The sequence below is a fragment of the Mesoplodon densirostris genome, chromosome 2 (assembly GCF_025265405.1).
Source record: "Mesoplodon densirostris isolate mMesDen1 chromosome 2, mMesDen1 primary haplotype, whole genome shotgun sequence".
NCBI lineage: Eukaryota > Metazoa > Chordata > Mammalia > Artiodactyla > Ziphiidae > Mesoplodon > Mesoplodon densirostris.
This window is the reverse complement of record NC_082662.1, coordinates 125,277,385-125,298,484: the sequence shown is the minus strand read 5'-3', so window position 1 is coordinate 125,298,484 and position 21,100 is coordinate 125,277,385. Positions and strand designations below refer to the sequence as shown.

General features: G+C 37.9%; 1 protein-coding gene across 1 annotated transcript in view; it reads right to left on the bottom strand.

Moving 5' to 3' along the window:
• The window catches only part of SMYD3 (SET and MYND domain containing 3), a 721,692-nt gene that overhangs the window by 517,213 nt on the left and 183,379 nt on the right, over positions 1 to 21,100 (bottom strand). Inside the window, exon 2 of the mRNA XM_060088378.1 lies at positions 13,091 to 13,154. Within this exon, the coding sequence (XP_059944361.1) occupies positions 13,091 to 13,154 (64 nt within the window). The remainder of the gene's footprint in view (positions 1 to 13,090; positions 13,155 to 21,100) is intronic.

The window sequence follows — 21,100 nt, the reverse complement described above, 5'->3', positions numbered from 1 at the left end:
GTAGCTAAGGCTGAAAAACCACTAAGCTAGACAAAATTAAAAAAGGAGGTCACTATATGTATACTAAATAGATTAAACAACAAAATACTATTCTACACTTATGATTAAACTGTTGCCCTATAGGAATTAACATTTTATAATATTCAGGTGTGAAAAGAGTCTCTAAAGCAGGACATAAAACCCAGAAACCATAAATGAAAAGATGTACACATTAAACTACATAAAAATAAATAACTTGTATATCAGAAGGAAGAAAACCTAATACCACAAATATGGTTGAAAGATAAAGGACAAACTAGGAAAACAAATTTTAAATATGTATGTAGATAGTATTAACTGTCACCAAAATACAAAGAGGTCTTACAAAATAACTAAGAAAAGGGTGAATATTTCCATAAAAATAGTAAAAAAAAGTGAAGGACATGAAGAGAAAATTCATGCCTAAAAAAGAAATGCCAATAAACAAAAACTAAAAACCAAACAAGTGATCAAAGAAATGTTAATACAAACAAGATAACATAGGTGACCCATTAGTATAGCAAAGATAAATGAAAATATTAATTCAGAAGTCTCTAGGGTGTAGGGAAGTGGGGACTTTCTAACTTTGTCCTTGGAATTATAAGTTTCCCTAATCTTTCTGATGGGTGTTTGGTAGTAAATATCAGGATTTTCAATGTGCATTTTGCTGGCACAGAAATAATATTTATAATGCAATTAATCCTAATTTAAATGATGTACATAAATAAGCTTAAGAATGCTCATTGTAGATTTGCTAAAATACTGGAAATTGGCAATAATTTTCCAGCTTTTCCTATAAGAAAAACCTACTTTTGTTTTTCTCTTTATACTTTCCCAATACTGTTATCTTCGACTAATATCATGTATTATATTTATAAATAAAAGCAAAACATAATTATCTTTCTTATATCTAATAACTGTGATTCGGGGAGAAGCATTTTTATATGAAAAAGAAAGCAAAATCACGGTTAATAAACAACTTTTTTTTTTTTTTTTTTTTTTTTGCGGTACACAGGCCTCTCACCGCTGTGGCCTCTCCCATTGCGGAGCACAGGCTCCAGACGCGCAGGCCCAGCGGCCATGGCTCATGGGCCCAGCCGCTCCGCGGCATGTGGGATTCTCCTGGACCGGGGCACGAACCCGCATACCCTGCATCGGCAGGCGGACCCTCAACCACTGCGCCACCAGGGAAGCCCTAATAAACAACTTTTTAACGTTTGTTTAACAGTTAACCAGAAGTCTGTATACCACAGGGTCCCAAAACACCTTCTTACTATTGGCACGATTTTGAGTAAGCAGTGGAGTGTTAAAATGGAGACTCTAGTTGAATGTAACGCTAAGAATATCACTGATCTAGACCATTTCTTTAGCCTTCTGTTTGGTCTTCCTTCCCCAATGCTTACCATCTTATAATGGTTCCCTCAAACATCAGTCTCATTCTTTGAGTGGCTGAAAGGTTGTGATCACTTTATCACAGAGGAAGAAATAAGATCTATGCATACTTAATGGTTCTGCAGTGAGCAATATTTTTGAAAGAATGTATTGAGATATAAAGTACATTACAATAAAATGGACCCATTTTAAGAGTATAGTTTTATGTAACCAACACCAAAATTAAGATATAGATTGTCAGGGCTTCCCTGGTGGCGCAGTGGTTGAGAGTCCGCCTGTCAATGCAGGGGACACAGGTTCGAGCCCTAGTCTGGGAAGATCCCACATGCCGCAGAGCAACTGGGCCCGTGAGCCATGGCCGCTGGGCCTGTGCATCCAGAGCCTGTACTCCGCAATAAAAGAGGCCACGACAGTGAGAGGCCCACACACCACAATGAGGAGTGGCCCCCCGCTCGCTGCAACTAGAGAAAGCCCTCGCACAGATACGAAGACCCAACACAGCCAAAAATAAAAATAAATAAATTAAAAAAAAAAAAAGATATAGATTGTCATTACTCCCACAAGTTCCTTTGTGGGGCTTTACTTTCAACCCCTCAATCCCTGGCAACCAGTAATCTGGTCTCCATCATTACAGACTAGTTGTGCCTGTCCCAGAACAGTACTACTTCTTTCTATCTGGCTTTATTTCCTCCGTATAATGTTTCTGAGATTCACTCATGTTGCTGTATATATCAATAGTTCTCTTTTATGGCTGAGTAACAGTAAATTGTGGGTGTATCTATGTGTGTATACACACACACACACACACACACACACTACCTAGGAGTAGAATTGCTGGGTTAGTTGGTAAGTGCACATTTAACACTTTTAGAAACTACCAACCTTTTCCAAAGCAGTTGTAACATATCACATTCCCACCAGCACAGTATGAGGTTCCAGTTGTTCTTCCTTGCATGCACTTGGTATAGTCAGTCTTTCTCATTTTAGCCTTTCTAGTGGGTATGTAATGGTATCTCATTGTGGTTCATTTCTCTGATGACTAATGATGTTAAGCATCTTCTACTGTATATCTTACTGAGGGGTCTATTCAAATCTTTTGTCCATTTTACTGGGTAATCTTACTACTGAATTGTAAGCACTGTTTAAAAATTATGGATACAACTCTTTGGTTGGATATATATGCATTACAAATATTTTCCCCAGCCTGTGGCTTGTCTTTTCATTTTCTTAGTGATGTCTTCAAAGAGCAGAAGGGTTCACTTTGCTAAAGTTCACTTTATCGATATGTCTTGTATAGTGAGTGCTTTCTGTGTCCAGCCTGAGAAACTTGACCTACCCCAGGTCCAAAGATTTTCTCTTAAGTTTTCTTCTAAAAGTTTTAGAGCTTTAGCTTTTAAGTCTGTAATCTATTATGAGACTTTGGTGGGGAAAAACTGTATTTATATCATTTCTTTTCCATGTGCATATCTATCACAATTTGTTGAAAAGACGATCCTTTCAACATTGAATTACCTTGGCACCTCTGCAGAAAATCAACTGGCTATACATGTGTGGGGTTGCATTTATATTTTTAAATTTTTCTGTATATTATGATATTCTGACATCTTAAAAACCTTTCTGGCTGGAAAGAGAGACTGCCCATCCCAGAGCTAGGCAATTCTTAGAGACAGCAAAAGGCTCAGCAGGGAGCATGCCTTTGATATGCAAACTAACCAATCCAGAGCCCAATCCTCTGCTTTAAAATTCATAGAGCCAGGTACCAGGAATGGAGAGGCCACTCCTATAGCTCAAAGCCCTCTTGAATTATTCAAATTGGCCAATCCTAAACTGTTTACCTTACCGTGCCTTGCCTTTCCTGATGAAACCTTTTTTTTTTAAGTTTTATTGGAGTATAGTTGCTTTACAATGTTGTGTTAGTTTCTACTGTACAGCAAAGTGAATCAGCTATAGGTATACATATATCCCCTATTTTTTGGATTTCCTTCCCATTTAGGTCACCACAGAGCATTGCGTAGAGTTCCCTGTGCTATACAGTAGGTTCTCATTAGTTATCTATTTTATACATAGTATCACTAGTGTATATATGTCAATCCCAATCTCCCAATTCATCCCACCACCACCCCTTTGTTCTCTACGTCTGTGTCTCTATTTCTGTTTTGTAAATAAGATCGTCTATTCCAAGTTTTTCAGATTCCACATGTATGCGTTAATATACGATGTTGGTTTTTCTCTTTCTGACTTACTTCACTCTGTATGACAGTCTCTAGGTCCATCCACGTCTCTACAAATGACCCAATTTCGTTCCTTTTTATGGCTGAGTAATCCTGTGGAAACCTTAATAAAGGCTCTAGCCTCAGTTTTCCCCTTTCTTCTCCTTTCTGCCTCTGGACCACCCTGAGGCTTCCCGCACATGATGCTGTGCGGCAATCCATCCCTCCTGTTTCTAGGATCTATGAGTATAATAAACTTTTTCCTGAGTCTCTCTGAGTCCTCTCTTGTGGCCATAGCTAACTATCACACAAAAGAACACAGAACGGGGCCAATTTCTAGACTCTCTATTCCAGGGGTCCCCAGTCCCCGGGCCACAGACCGGTACCAGTCCACAGCCTGTTAAGAACCGAGACGCACAGCAGGAGGCAAGCGAGTGAAGCTTCATCTGCCGCTCCCCATCGCTCACATTACCGCCTGCACCATCCCCCAACCCCATCCATGGAAAAACTGTCTTCCAGGAAACCAGTCCCTGGTGCCAAAAAGGTTGGGGACCGTCGCTCTATTCTATTCATTGCTCTAGAAGTCTATCCTAACACCACTGTCTTCGTTACTGTAGCTTTAGAGTAAGTGTTTAAATCAAGTGGTCTAAGTCCTCCAACTTTGCTCTTCTTCTACATAAGGGACTCAGTTTAAGTCTTTTGCATTTCCACATAAATTTCAGTCAGCTTATCAATCTGTGGGACTTTGAATGGGACTGCATTGAATCTGAATCTAGAAAGTGATATTTTAAAAATCACTTATGACTTTTTACTGATTTTGACTTTTTAAAATCATTACGTGGGACTTAATTTTGTGTCCTAGAACAGCATGTAAATATCATTAACCTTGACAATATAAAAGTAAAGGTACAGCTGGCAAATTATGGAAAATAGAGTGATAAGAGAGGGAAGAGTGGGAATACTAATATCTTCACCTTAAAGGTAGGGAATCAAAAGATACGATCTACAATTGATAAACACAGATGGAGGCTTGCACATATTGTTTAAAGTTACAGACATGAGAAAAGGAAACTGAACCTAATAGACATATAATAACAGTTATTGCAAATCTAACACAGCCAAAGCAGATTTTTCCCACCTAAAACTGGGTCTATTACGCTATTACATGGGAGTCTTGTCTTCCCCATGTCAGTAAATGGAATCATCATCTACCCAATTGCTAAAGCCAAAAACCAAGGAGTCATTCTTTTTTTTTTTTCTTTTTTTGGCCATACTGCGCAGCTTGTGGGATCTTAGTTCCCCAACCAGGGATCAAACCCACGCCCCTTGCATTGGAAGCGCAGAGTCTTAACCACTGGACAGCCAGGAAAGTGCCCAAGGAGTCATTCTTGCTTCTTTTCTTTCCCTCTCCATCCCCATATTCATTCTTCTTACATTTTTTCATGAAGTCCCAGCCCCCATTCTGAGCAAGTATATCCAGTTGCCTATTCAACATCTCCATGTATATGTTTAATAGGCACAAACTAAAAATTTGTAAATTAGAATTCTCTTCTCAGAACCTACTCTTCAATAAGATTTCTTTAAGTCACTAAATAGCACCACCATTCACCCAAAGTTGCTGAGGGCAGAAACTTAAAAGTTCTATCTCTGGGACTTCCCTGGTAGTCCAGTGGGTAAGACTCCGCGCTCCCAATGCGGGGGCCCGGGTTCGATCGCTGGTCAGGGACCTAGATCCTGCATGAATGCTGCAACTAAAGAGCTCGCATGCTGTGACTAAGAGTCCGCATGCCGCAACTAAGTCCACATGCCGAAGCTAAAAAAAGAGCCCAGGGCCTCCCTGGTGGCGCAAGTGGTTAAGAGTCCGCCTGCCGATGCAGGGGATACGGGTTCGTGCCCCGGTCTGGGAGGATCCCATATGCCGCGGAGCGGCTGGGCCCGTGAGCCATGGCCGCTGGGCCTGCGCATCCGGAGCCTGTGCTCCGCAACGGGAGAGGCCACAACAGTGAGAGGCCCACATACCGCAAAAAGAAAAAAAAAAAAAAGAGCCCTCATGCCGCAGCTAAGACCCGGCGCAGCCTAAATAAATAAATAAATAAATAAATAAATAAATATTAAATGGAACTCCATTTAAAAAAAAAGTTCTATCTCTGACTGTTCTTGTCTCACCTCTTACATCTAATCTATTAGCAAACTCTTTCAGTTACACCTGCAAAATACATCTCAAATCCAATCATTTCTTACCACCTCTACTGCTACCGCTCTAATCCAAGCCATCAGAGCTCTTGACTAGATCAGTGCTTGCATATGTTGAGTTCTCAACTTGAATGGATGAATGCAACCATGAGCAAATTCAGTCAGTTCTTCCTTCAAAAGATACCCCAAATCTAACCAATTCTTTCTGCTGTTGCTACTCTAGTCCTAGCCACCATTATATGGCAACCAGACTAGTGTAACTGGTTTCTCAGCCTCTATCCTTGCCCTCCTATAACCTATCCCCACAGCACTCAGGAAAATTCCTTTAAAATCTCAGACCATAATACTGATCCCCACTCCCCTTCCCGGAACCCTACGGTAGCAGCCCATCACACATGGAACAAAATGTTTATTTTTAGCCATAGTACACAATGGCCTCATAACCTGGTCCCTCCTATCTCTCTAATCTATCTCCTACAACTCTCTTTGTTGCTTACTCTGGTCCACCATACTGGCCTTCTTGTCCTTCAGTGAGCACACCATATTCATTCCTGCTTTTACATGTGATGTACATCAAACCTGAAACTCCCTTCTCCAATCTTCACATGTCTTACTTCTTTCAGATCGCCACTCAAATGCCACCTCCTGAGAGGTCTTAGGTAGACAGATAGACAAATATAGAAATAGTTATCTCACTATAGATATAGATATGTATATGGATATACATACATATATCTCTTTCTCAATATCTATATATATTAGATATAAAGAAGTTAAATATATATGTATATGTACATACGTGTGTATATGTATTCACACACACACACACATATGTAAAAATAGCCTCCCAATCCCTATCATTTTCTCTTACTCCCTTTATTTTAGGCATAAAAATAAGACAATATTATATATCTGTCTCACAAGGAAAATGAAAGCTCCATAAAAGCAAGGGTTTTCTGTGTCTTGTTCAGTAATATTGTGCCAGAGCCAAGAAAAGTCCTGGCATCAGCACTAATACTTGCTGAGTAAATTAATGGATGGATGAATCCATTATCAAGTCCTTCAAGTCTTAACTCATTGGCCTCACCTCCAACTGCTTTTTTTCCCTATGATTTATTTTTTAAGACATTAATTTTTAGAGCAGTTTTAAGTTCACAGCATTGAGAGGAAAGTACATAAAGTTCCCAGATACCTACCCTCTGCCCCCCACACATGTACAGCCTCCTCTGTTATCAACATCCTCATGTATGTTACAACTGATGGACTTAGGAGGACACATCATTATCACCCAAGTCCATAGTGTACATTAGGGTTCACTCTTGGTGTCAAACATTCTATGGGTTTGAACAAATGACATGTATCCACCATTATCCAACTCCTTTTTTTCCTCAAAGAAGTATAATTTAAATTTATTAATAATTAGTTTTTTTAAATTCTGAGAACCAGGTGTGTAATGAACTAGAAAAAATGTTTTTGACAAAGTCTCAGTTTTGACCACTAAATTTCTCTATTTTCCAGCTAACCAGAAGCAACTATAACTCAAAAACATGCAGAACACATAATTTCACAATACTCTGTAAAAAGCAGGGCAAGAAAGTTATTTTAGCATTATTTAATTGTAAGTCATTCAGTCATTTTTGTTTGTGGTGATATTTGGTAAAATAATAAGGATACACACTCTGGTAAAAGATTTTTTTCATATGAATTTGTGAAGCTGTTTACCTCAAACTCCTCTTCATTCCTCTAACATGACAAGCTATTTTCCTCTTCAGTGCCTTTACATTCGCTGTTCCTTTTACATTAAAAAAAAAAAAAAAAAAAAAAAAACTGTTCTGAGATCTTTCCGTGGCTGGGTATTTTTAGACTCCAGCCAAATGTCACCTATATAGGAAGCCCTTCTGTAACCATCTGTGCAATGGCAAGCTCACACTCATCCAAATCACACTCACTCATATAATCATGGCATTTGTTACTGTCTGTCTCCTCACTACTATAAACTTTACGAAAGCCAGGACCTTGTTTACTTGTTCATTGCTAACTGCCCACCACCAACTTAGAACACTGACTAGCTACTAGGTACTCAATAAATATCTATTGGATAGACTTTGGATGAATGGAGAATCCTGATATAGCTATATAAAAAGACAGAGAGGAAGTAGATGCTGACATAAGTGAGCTAAATTCTGTTGTCTCTCAGAGCAGGAAGTTAATAGATAATGCCTACACTGATGAATTAAGACATATTAAAACCTTAAAAATGCATTCCAACATACATTAGGTACAGACAAATACTGTTTGATTCCACTTGTACGAGGTACCTAGAACAGTCAAATTCATAGTCAGAAAGTACGTCGGTAGATGCCCGGGGCCGGGGGGTGGTGGAGGGGAAGGGGGAATGGGGAGTTACGTGTTAAAGAGGACACCGTTTCAGTTTAGGAAGGTGAAAAATTCGGGAGATGGATGATGGTGAGAGTTGCACAACAACGTGAATGTACTTAGTGCCACTGAACTGTACAGTTAAATATGGTTAAAATAGTATGTTTTATATTATGTGACTTTTACCACAATAAAAAATTTTTTTAATTATCTCTCCCTATAGAATTTATATTATACACAGGCAAGGACATTTGTCTGCTTTTTTTTTCCCCTGGATGCATCCCTGAGTGCCAATAATAGTCACTGGCTCCATAATTTTTGAGTGAGAGAAGAGGATTAAGAAAGTGTCACAATCTAGAAATGCAGCAGACCCAGCTTGATGGCTGTAAATAAACATTTGTTGAATAAAAGAAAAAAAAGACATATTATTATATCTCACTTATATGCGGAATCTAAAAAAAAAACTATTGGGACTTTCCTGGTGGCGCAGTAGTTAAGAATCTGCGCTCCCAATGCAGGGGGCCTGGGTTCGATCCCTGGTCAGGGAACTAGATCCCACATGCATGCCGCAACTAAGAGTTCACATGCCACAACTAAGTAGCCCGTGAGCCGCAACTAAGGAGTCTGCCTGCCACAACTAAGACCTGGCGCAACCAAATAAATTAATAAAATAAATAAAAATAAATTTAAAAAAATTTTAGATACAGAGAACAGACAGGTGTTTGCCAGAAGCAGGAGATGGGGGTAAGTGGGGGAGGGGAGAAATGGGTGAAGATGATCAAATGGTTTATAAGAATTAAATAATTCCTGGGGAGGGCTTCCTTGGCGGTGCAGGGGTTAAGACTCCGTGCTTCCAATGCAGGGGGCGCAGGTTCAATTCCTCGTTAGGGAACTAAGATCCTACATGCCATGCAGCGTGGTCAAAACAAAAAACAAACAAACAAAAAATTCCTGGGGCTGTAACGTACAGGTTGGCGACTATAGTTAACAATACTGTATTGTATATTTGAAAGTCACTAAGAGAGTAGATCTTAAATGTTCTCATCACAAGAAAAAATATTATATAATTACATGTGGCAATGGATGTTAACTAAACTTATTGTCGTGATCATTTTGCCATATATACACCTATCAAATCATTATGTTGTATATCTAAAACTAATACAATGTTATATCCCACTTATATTTCCATCTAAAAAAGAAATATTACTACAGACAGGTTATTTAGAGATGATGTAATTTTAAAAATCAAATTCAACAATTATCACTGATGAATGTATTCATTCATTCATTCACTCAACAAATTATGCTACATCGGCAGCAGTGACCCATGCACAGAGCATACCTTCAAGGAGCCTGACATCTAACTACAGAAACAGGCAATTAACTCCAAAATTAACACAATTAAATTTCTGTATGATAAAGGAGGGATACAAACTAGTCTCAGGGGGTTAGGAAAAAGGGAGTGACATTTAATCTGAGTTCTAAAGGATAAACAGAAGTTCAGTAGCTAGGGGGAGAGGTCTGCTCCAGACCCAGGGAGTTACATAGCCAAAGGCCCAGAAGTAAAAACGTGGCAAAGTCTGCCAGTTTGAATTTCACCCTGAGGAAAGAGAGGGCCAGGGTTTCAAGCTGGTGAGTGACAGATCATGCTTACATTCTAGAATAAAATAATCACTCTGGTTCCTGTGTAGAGAAGAGAATAGAAGCTTGTAACAGTTTAAAGACTGCAGCTAACCTAGGAAAGAGATCATGGTAACATGCACAAGAGTAGTGGTAGAGAAGCTAGAGAGAAGTGAACCAATTCAGATCTTCAGGTGGTAGAATCAGCAGGAAGTGGTGATTAAGAGGATGTGGAGCCAAGAAAGAACGTAAATCAGAGCTGATGACACCCTGGCAGCTAGGACTGCTGAGTGGCTGGTGAGATTATTCACTGAGGTTGAAAAATGAGAAGGAAAGCAGGTCTGGGGTAAGATAATGCGCTCAGGTATAAATATATGGCATTTCAGATACCGGTGCAACACCCAAATAGAGGTGCCCCGTAAGATATGGGTCTGGTGCTCAGGAGAAAGGAGGAGGCTGGAGATGGAGAACTGAGAATAATTAATACACAGATGTCAACTGAAGCCATGGGAGTAGATGGGATCACTCTGCAGGCAAATATAAAGCGAGAAAAGAAAAGCTCAGGCCTGCAGACATTTGCAGAAGTCAAAAAGTTAAATATGATCAAATAATTTTAACCTTTATACAATATTCCCTTTTTGTTTACAGTTAGATACAAAGCCAACTTTTCTACAGAGCATCCAGTACATATTCTATCAGCCTGAAGCCTGGCACAGAGCTATTTATAAAAACCAAGGGCTTGGCTTTCTTCATTATCATCACTTTGGGTATGATACTACAGAAACCAACTTATTAAATCACGCTGTTAAGTGCTTACTAATGTGGAATTCATCAAAAATGAATCAAATCATTCTACAACTAAACATAAAATGCACACTCAAAAATATGATTCACATTTTTAAAGAGGCCTATAATTATCAACATAAAATAGAGCCTCTTTCTGCTAATATAGTACTTTTTAAAAGTATGTAAACTGCAATTTGATGTGGTACCCAGCTGCTTGTTTTGCTCCGCAATTAATTCAATTAGAAATGTACATATTATGAATCAAAGTAAATCCAGCAGAGATGAAATAGTAATTGGTGAATTTGCTTAAAACTGGTTTACTTGCTATCTATATTATAAATTTTGAGAATGTTTTTTCATAAGAAAACTTAGCCTGTTCCTCCTCTTTGATCTCATAATCATCTGTGATATGCTGATTATGCCAATATACAAATTAGACTGGATCCAATATATAACCCCTCTATTACATTATATGACACCTCATAACAAGGTATATACAGAGGAATACAAACAGTTCTGTACATAGCAGTAAATATATACATGTATGTGTATACTATGTATGACACATAGACTAACAGTTTGGTGTGTATCCTCCACTCACAAAACAAACACAGAGACACTACCTCTGGAAAACAGAAGTAGGAATGGGGGAAGAATGCTTGAGGAAGACTTTTACTTTTTACTCTGTATTAGTCTATACTGTGCTAATTTTTATAATGCAAATGTATCCTTGTATCACTTATGTTTAAAAATGAAGTGTGAAAACTGCTGCCACTGATACCTTCCTGATGAGCACAGGGGACATTATACCCTATAACACCTCAGCTTCTTGTGGACAGCTCATTGATGCTATGGCCCCATACATCAAACGCTAAGCTACTGACAAAAGTTATGTCCCCCTAGGGTAAACGTATTTTGGATTTTATGTTATGAATTCGCATCCTCTATATCAATTTCCATTCCAAGTGCTTCTGTTCATTACTGTTCATAGTTCAGTCTGTCAGTTTAATTTTGTGCTGCTTTGTAGGTATCCACAATAATTACAATGTTTAATGCTGTACCTTAAGGGTGAGCTTAACAGAGCAGTTTAAATGCATATGTTCTGGCCATTCTTTGACTCCCATCCCATCTCCTCTACACACACCCCCTATCCCCCGCACACATACAAGCATGTCCACTAGCTGTGTTATGTATGATATCTTTCATCTTACTAGCTATTTTCCCACTACCTTCTACAGTATATCTGACGATGACATTATTATTGATGCTACAGTAAACAGCTAATATATGTGGTAAAAATACATGCACTATAATGAATCAAAATGACATACCTACCCACCAGACTCCCTCTACTCATTCTAATCAGATAATGGGTTTTGTTGTTTTTTTTCCTTGAGTGTACTACAAAAGGAGGAAGTAGGCCTGGGGAAAAACAGTCATAAAAACAAGGGAAAATAAACGTAAATGTTTAGCTCATTGAGAACAGAAAGGAAGCTCAACTAGAAAATCTGTATCAAATAATATAATTCATTTGGTTCTATATGTAGTCTTCTTAACTTGAAGTTCCCTGAAACATGGGTGGCAAGTGACACAGACACCAACCCTCCAATTAGACTTTTTATTATGACCTAATTCATTAGAGCATAATTAAATTTCTTATTAAATGATTAACCATAAGGTTAGAAGAAAAGGTCATGTTGAATGTTAATTATACATCCTTTAAAGAATTTCAAAGATGTTAACAGCAGTACTCTCATAGACTGTCAGTTGTTGTTAATTAACTCAAACTCTTAGAAGGCAATTGAGCATTCTCTTTAAAAATTCAAAACGCATATATCCTTTTACTAATCAATACAACGGGGAAGAATTTATCCTACAATCAATTTGCACAAGTGTGCAAAAATGTGCACGAAAGGATGCCTGGTGCAGTACTGGCAATACCAAATATTGGGAAAAAATTATGCATTCATTAGTGGGGAAATTATGATTGTGGTGCATTCATATGATAGGATGAACATGAGGATACAAAAAGTTCTTCTAGATAGATTATTAAATGAAAAAGAAAATCAAGGTATAAAAGAATGTGTGCCAGAATAACCTGTATCTGTTTTTAAAAACAAAAGATAAAGATACATGAATGTGTTTGCACCAAAAAAATGCTGCAAAGATACATAAGAAACTTAACAGTGGTTAGCTCTGGGAAATGGGACTGAAGTCAAGAGGACAAGAAGATGGAGAGGTGTAAACATTTAACTTTTCTTCAGTGATACACACACACACACACACACACACATACACACACACTATATGGATAGAGTTTATGTATATATTATGTATATATAATTATTACCATCTACATATATGATTTTTAAGTTGAAGAAAAAAACAAGTTAAAATAAATAAAAGATTATGAAGAAACAGAAATAGTTCAACAGGCATAATGGAGAACAAATTTAAGAGTAGAGAATTTACATACAGCAGAACCTTCTTACCTGACACTTAGCACTACAGTATTTGGCAACTCGGCATTGAGAGCATCGCATCAGCTTTTCCTTCCTGTTAAAAAAAAAAGTTCACATTAGGAAATGAATGAGAATCATATATGGCTGAAGAAAGAAAACATAAGTCAAGGTACTGACACCAATATGTTCTGCTCACTCTATCTGTATGGTCCATGAGATTTAGATTTTCACAGTGATGAACATCTTCTTTCACCTTCAATGTGAGGCATATACATAATAACTAGTGTTCTTTTTTAAAAAATTGTGGTAAGATATATATAACATAAAATTTATCACTTTAACCATCTTTAAGTGTATAGCTTCAGTGGCCTTAAGTACATTCACATTGTTGTGCAACAGTCACCACCACTAATGTTCTTTTTAACATAAATTTAATGAAAACACAGAGATTCCCACTTAGGCAAAAAATTTCACTTCATAGAGTTCTTTTTTTCATAGAGTTTTTAATGTCTCCATATGAAATTAAGAATCTAGCCTATCAACTAACTGAAAGTACCCGACACCATTCAAATAGAAAAATTCTACAAGTTTAAATTTACCATGTAGTTTAATTGCAATATACTCCTTCTGGGAAATGATTTTCAATTTCCATTAAATTCAATTACTACTTTCAACTTGCTAAATTGAGATGCACCAAAGTTATGTCCTCCCCAAATCGCCTGAGGAAGAAAAAAGCCAAAACAAAGAAAAACTTGGATTATAAAATAAAAACAATAAATCTGATGATGAAATTCATAGTAACAAATATCAGACAGGACTGTAGATACTTTCAAGGCAGCCAAGAGCATTAAAAGTCAAACTATAATATTAACATCAGTGACAAAATGGGAACAAATCTTTCTAAGCACTTCTGATGTGCCAGGTACTGTTCAAAGTTCTTTACATCTATTGACTCACACTTAACTTCAGATAGTCCTATAACTAAGCAGTTTTATTATGCCCATTTTAGAGATACTTCAATACATTTTCAAGAGATAAGAAGCAGATGACTAAGGAAACACACCATAAAGTTCAAGTGGCAGGTGACATTGAAAGGGTAACAACTGAACCCTGTAGAGAATCAGAACTTGAATATACCAGGTACCTCACCCATAGGAGAGCAGCAGTGAGATATGGAGCATATAACATGGGGAGAGGTTAAAAGTCTAAATAAAGCAAAGTCCAAACACCTCCTACCCCCAAGTGTAGAATTACAGGTGTCAGATATCAACATCCCAGACAACAACCCAAACCCAAGCAACCTGGCCCTAAAGTTCTTGCTTTTAACCATCACATTATACTACCACTCTTAGACAAAACTGGATAAAAACAAAATCCACCCATAGACTATTTTTCTTTAATTAATTTATTTATATATTTTTTAATTTTTATAATTTCTTTTATTTTTGGCTGTGCTGGGTCTTCGTTGCTGCACGCGGGCTTTCTCTAGTTGCGGCGAGCGGGGGCTACTCTTCGTTGCAGTACGTGGGCTTCTCATTGTGGTGGCTTCTCTTGCTGCAGAGCACGGGCTCTAGGTGTGTGGGCTTCAGTAGTTGTGGCACGCGGGCTCAGCATGTGTGTCTTGGAGACTCTAGAGCGCAGGCTCAGTAGTTGTGGCGCACGGGCTTAGTTCCTCCGTGGCATGTGGGATCCTCCCGGACCAGGGAATGAATCGGTGTCCCTTGCATTGGCAGGTGGATTCCTAACCACTGTGCCACCAGAGAAGTCCTGTCATAGACTATTCATGAGACACACTCCAAATAAAAGGACATACAAAGGTGGAATGAGAAGGATATGCTAGGCAATATTAACATTAATATTAAAATTCATTAAACACTAATAGAAAAAAGCCTGTGTAACTATATCAATATCAGAAAAAGAGACATTAAGGTTAAAAATATTACTAGAGATGAATAAGGTCAATACACAAAGATAAAAGACTCCAATCACTAGGTATTAAGTACCTAGTAACAAATGTACGCAGTCTAAAAATACATAAAGTAAAAGTAACCTCTAAAAAAAAAATCAATACACAATAAATTAATACAAGTAAGGCCTTTAAAATAGTGCCTGGAATATATTAAGTACCATACAAGTATTAGTTATCAAGTCTTTTTCAGGAATTCATAGATCAAGAAGAAAAAGAATAAGGAGCTCTATAATTTACTTGATCTCATGCAATACACACACCCTTGTACCTTTTATATTAATGTGTATTCACATACTCTTTTCAAGCACCCACTGGCCATTTACAAAATACGCCCACACATTAGGCCACAGAGCAAATCTAAAAATCCCAAAGAATCAATATTATGCAGATAATTTTCTCCAACCATAAAAGAATTAGATTAGAAATCAGTAAAAAAAAAATAAACCCAGCAAAATCTCATATTTATAGAAATTTAAAAGCTTATATAATTCAAGGATCAAAGAATTGTCATGAAAATTAGAAAATGTATTAGATTAAATAATGAAAAAAAATGTGAGATACAACTAAAGTAATACTTGAAGGAACATTTATAGCTTTAAATTGTTTATGTTGACCGCAGTGGTATAATTTTTTAATCTTCTTAACTTTCCCCATAAAAAAATGACAGAGCAAGTAGGAAACAGGAAAACCTAACCATCACTCCCCACCCTGGAAAATATCTACAACAAACCCAAAAATATTAGCAGGAAAAAGAAAACACACACACACACACACACACTACTAGCTTCAAGACTTGAATTAAATCAGTATATTTGTGGGAGAAAACAAAGAAGGCAACTTCCAATAGACCTGAAAACAAAAGAAGCCCCAAACTGCTAAAAGATCCCTGGCAGGAAGTCTGTCAAGCCAAACTGAGAACTGCACCCAAGATTGGGATAGTATGCTTTCTGCAGGAACACTCCTGAGGATGAGGTCCCTGGGGCTCCCCTGAATCCTGCTCTCCTTAGACCTGGCTCCTCAGATTTCCCCTCATTTCCTTTTTTCTTGTCTAAGTTATTCAGAGGCTATTTCTATTGCTTGCAAATAAAGATCCCCAACTATACAAAGTGTTTCATCTCAACTTTTAAAAATAATAAGCATAATCAAAATACCCAGGAAAAACAGTGATGAACCTGGTAGCAAATATTAAAACTTCATCTTCTCCCTCCCATAGCTCTTAACCACAGGCTTTAATGAATTTTAACACAGAATTTCAGCAAAATAAATAGCAAGATGATTCAAAGTACTGGGATAATTCAGCTGCCATTTGATGTGTGGAAAAAAATTCCTTAACATGAGTTATTTAAATGTTTGGGGTTACTTTTACATATCAAATAACCAAACAAATAAATTTAAGTTCTCAAGTTTCAAAAAAAAAAGGTCAACTGAATCCAAGAGAAAAGTAGTGTGTCTGATTAGAGGAACCACTGAGGCATTGAAGAGTTACTGCTTTTCTCTGTTGAGTAAGGTTCAGAGTAATAGCCTCCTGGTAAGGTCTCCTTGCAGAGAAAAAAACTTGGGCAGCAGTGGGAGAGGAAAATAAGTATTAGAAACATAGCCACCCAGACAGTTCATGAAAACATTCTTTCTCTCTTAAAAAAAAAAAATCAACACATCATTTCCAACTGAAAGACAAACCCACATTTTTCTTTAAAAAAATCAGAAATGTACATGTCAAATAAAAAAACAGAATTAATTAGAAGCCCTAAATAAAAAGGATCACTTATTCTAGGTGGTAGCTCCAGAGGCTAAAACAAGAAATGCTGAATGGAAGTGAAAGAGGGACAGATTCTGTCTAAAGGTAAAGAAGATCGTTGTGGCAACAGCAACTGTTCAAAAATCAAAAGAAATGCCCTGAGAAAGTGGAGTTCCAGGTCATTTGACATGTTCAAGGAGAATCTGATAGGTACATTTACAGACATATGTACAGGAAATTCCAGCACTGCAAAGGAGCATGAATTAAATAAGTTTCCTTCTAATTCCAAAATTATTTGGTTCTGCTTCTCCTGTGTAACAAAAAATATAAACAAAATTTGAAGATAACAAAATTTGTGCCTATTATAAGGCCAAGCATGATAATCTCACAGGAGTAGAGAAGTGAGCAATATACAATTTTCACAGACTCCACAAACATCCTGTTTGCAAAGCAATTATTTCAAGAGTCCATCCAGAACTGGAATTTCTGAATAAAAAGGAATCTAAAGAAACAGGTTAGGGGGCTTCCCTGGTGGCGCAGTGGTTGAGAGTCCGCCTGCCGATGCAGGGGACACGGGTTCGTGCCCCGATCCCGGAAGATCCCACATGCCGCGGAGCGGCTGGGCCCGCGAGCCATGGCCGCGGAGCTTGTGTGTCCGGAGCCTGTGCTCCGCAACGGGAGAGGCCACAGCAGTGAGAGGCCCGCGTACAGCAAAAAAAAAAAAAAAAAAAAAAAAAAAAAAAAGAAACAGGTTAGGAATGTATCAGTAACAGAAAGGTGATTTAGTTTTACCTCTTTTTTCCCCTCCACTTAAGAAACAAATAGTAGTAGTCTACCTCTAAATTAAAGAATATATTAAAATTATTGTATACTAAAATAAATGGAAGTTTTAGGCCCTCGTCCCAAAAAAGCAAAAAGGGTTCCCTTATCACTTGTTCATATAAACTCAGATATGTTACTGATCACAATGTCAAATCAGAGAAAATTCTCAGCTTGCTCAGTGCTCCAGATACAGTGATTCACGGAGCATAAGTTAAGTCCTCTCTTCCAAGTAAAAGTTGGGTCGTAATTAGTTTCTCCAATAGCCTAAGCAACTGAAGTGTGGAAAGGAAATTAAAATAAACCTAAATTAATTGTTCTGCTGCTATACAAATTAAAAAGTCATACAGTTGACCCTTGAACAACATGGGGCTTAGGGGTGCCAACCCTCCGTGCAGTTGAAAATCTATGTATAACTTTACAGTTTGGCCCTACATATCTGAGGGTCTGCATCCACGGATTCAACCAAACTCGGATGGTGTTGTACTGTAGTGTGTATTTAGTGAAAAAAACTGCGTTTTTTTCACTAAAACATAGTGAAAACTAAAACATAGTGGACCCACGCAGTTCAGACCCGTGTTATTCAAGGGTCAATCGTATATGGATATAGGGGAAACCACTGTCTCTAAGAAATCAAAGAGGAAAGGGGATTAATTGGCTCCCTCAGATCCCAACAACTGGAGTACTGTTTAAGGGAACATCTCTCTGTCCTTTTTGGTTATCAGAGGGCAAAAGTATCCTACTGTTTAGAAACTCTGCCCTAAAATAACACGGCCAGTTGCCAGGTAAAGAGAAAGAAGTTTCCTGGAAAGGATATAGAAAATGAACAAATTCTATACCAAATTTCCCCCAGCCCTGGCACGTACAGAATCCATTTAAAACTTCCTACAGAGGAAAAAAAAATGCATCTACAACACATTCATAGATAATATACTTATCATATGGGGTTCTTTCCTAGTAACATGCCTCGATCTCCTAGAAGTCTCCCAGTGTGTCTAGTGGTTGAATCTCTCCTTCAACAGCCATCCTCACAATGGAAGGAAACTGGCTCACTGTCGACCAGTCAGACGCAGGCGAAGGCTCAGACAACACAGGGAAGCCAGTCGACCCTCCCGCTCGCTGAAGCACACTCATCTGGATGGAGCACAGCCCAGCACAATCAGAAGCAACCCCAGAGCCCAGGGTGTGCCTTTGCAGCCTCCTCATTCAAGGTGAAGATCCCTGCCCAGTGATCTTTTGCACCCTGAATATCTCAAGGACCAAATTTTAATTTGTGGCTGATCACTGAGGAAATTTATTTTGTGGCTGATTTCTTTGGGAAGAAATTTGAGCTGAGAAAAAGACCAGAGCACACTGAGTAAAGCCTGTACCACTTATAGGTGCTAAGGAAAGAGTGTTGACTTATGGGATGTCTGATTTAGTACCCCAGGACTTTATACAAGTTTTAAGAAAATTCCCTGAGTAGAATTCCTATGAAAGTATTTTTTCACATAATTAAGACCCAAGATGCTCTATGGAGTATGAGAAATACTGAATGTTATGATGGGCAAGCTCTTAAAAACAAAGAATAAAAACTCTCCATTTGTTTTTGAATGGAGAAAGCCAAAATACCTAAGTGAAAGAAGTCTAAATACAATTTTTTAAACAAAAATACCACAGAAATATTTATTTACAGAATTTTATGTTTGTTAATATCTTTGAAACCTCAGAATCCTGATTCATTAGAAATGTTAATGTCATGTAACCAAGTACTTGGCTATATTTCCCCCTGGAAATTTCTGAAGCAAAAGAAATTCTACATTATGAAAAAGAGATTATCCCATTAGCATTTAGAGAAAAGCACAGCAAAGTATTTGAGCCAAGTTAGTCAAGAGAGGCAGACCCTCTTACTCGGGGACTTCCTTTTTTCACTGTCCTTGGTCTCTTAAAGCTCCTGTACTGGCAGAGACTATGCTACCTGATGAACACAAACTCCAGTAGTTAAATCAACAAGTGTTCAGTGACTGGCCACCGTGTAAGGTGTAAGGTCCTGGGTGGGTAGGTGTGAGGAGGGTATTACAGTCGCTGTTTCTAGGAGCTCGTGGTAAAGGAGGACAGATCAACACATACCACTTTCAGAATGAGCTACAATACAAAACCGTGTTTTGAAAAGTGGCACAGTCTACAGGGCCCTAGTTCAGAAGAAGGAAAAGTCACTTTCTGACAGGTAAAGACTGAATTGGAGAGGATGTTATAAGGGAAAAAGAAGACACCATACCTAAGAGGGAAAATATTTTACCAGTTTAGAGTTCAAAATCTGTAGTCCAAGTGCTATAGTCTGAATGTTTGTGTCCCCCTGCCCTAAATTCATGAGTTGAAATCCTAAGCCCCAAAGATATTAGGAGGTGGGACCTTTGGGGGGTGCTCAGGTCTTGACAGTTGAACCTTCATTAATGAGATTAGTGTTTTTATAAGAGACCCCACAGAGATCGCTTACCCCTTCTACCATGTGAGGACAAAGTGAGAAGGTGCCAGCTATAAATTAGGAAGAGGGCCCTTATCAGAATGTGACCAGGCTAGCTGCTCAATCTTGGGCTTTCCAGCTTCCAGAAGTATGAGAAATAAACTTAGATTGTTTATAAGCTACACAGTCTGCGACATTTTATTACAGCAGCCTGAAAGGACTGAGACACCAAGTCCACTCCCTACTAGCAGTGTAACCTTGTTACCTCTCTTAGCCTCAATTTCCTCCTCTGTAAAGTGAGAATAAGTGACTACTCATAAAACTGTTGGGTAGACTATATGAGGTAATCTACATAAAGTGGCTGCTAATAGAGCGTCTAAGCATAGAGTTGAAACTGAGGATGCAAAGTATATTTTCAAAGTGCTCAAGATAATGTTGCCTATTTCTATGCCACAACTGAAAATCCCACACCTCTTCCATGGTTGCTAAAAAAGCAAAATCCACATGTGCCACAAATCTGGTCATCTCCTTGCAAGCACACAGAAAATTCACCTTTTTTTTTTTGAAATCCACATGTTCCCATAATACTTGGCTCTAATTTCAAAATTTGACTAGCATCGTGTTTCACTGCTCAATCACGTTCACTGAAGTTTGTATTACTACTATTTTTAATTTGATCAGAATGATTAACTTCAAAGTGGTCTGATTCAAGAAGCTAAAAATGTTTTATGAAAGTTTCATTTGTGGAAATTAAAATCAGAGAAGGCTGTTACATCTTCAGTAATATTAAAAGGTAATTAGAACTCCTAATATTCTGTTTGCTTTATGTAAAATAATGTCTATTACAAGTTGAGAAAATTAACATTTTTACAAGAGTACAGATTTAAACTCTCCTCATTATATGATATTTCTCTACAAAATTGGATATTGTGTGCTGTGGGTCACTCTAACAGTTAAGAATTGAAAACTGGTGACTTAAAGGTGTTTCTTAGGCAGAGCACGCATAAGTAGATTGAAGAAAGCTGTGACCAAAATGAATTGCTGAAGAGGGATTTTTTTTCTAGTGACAACATC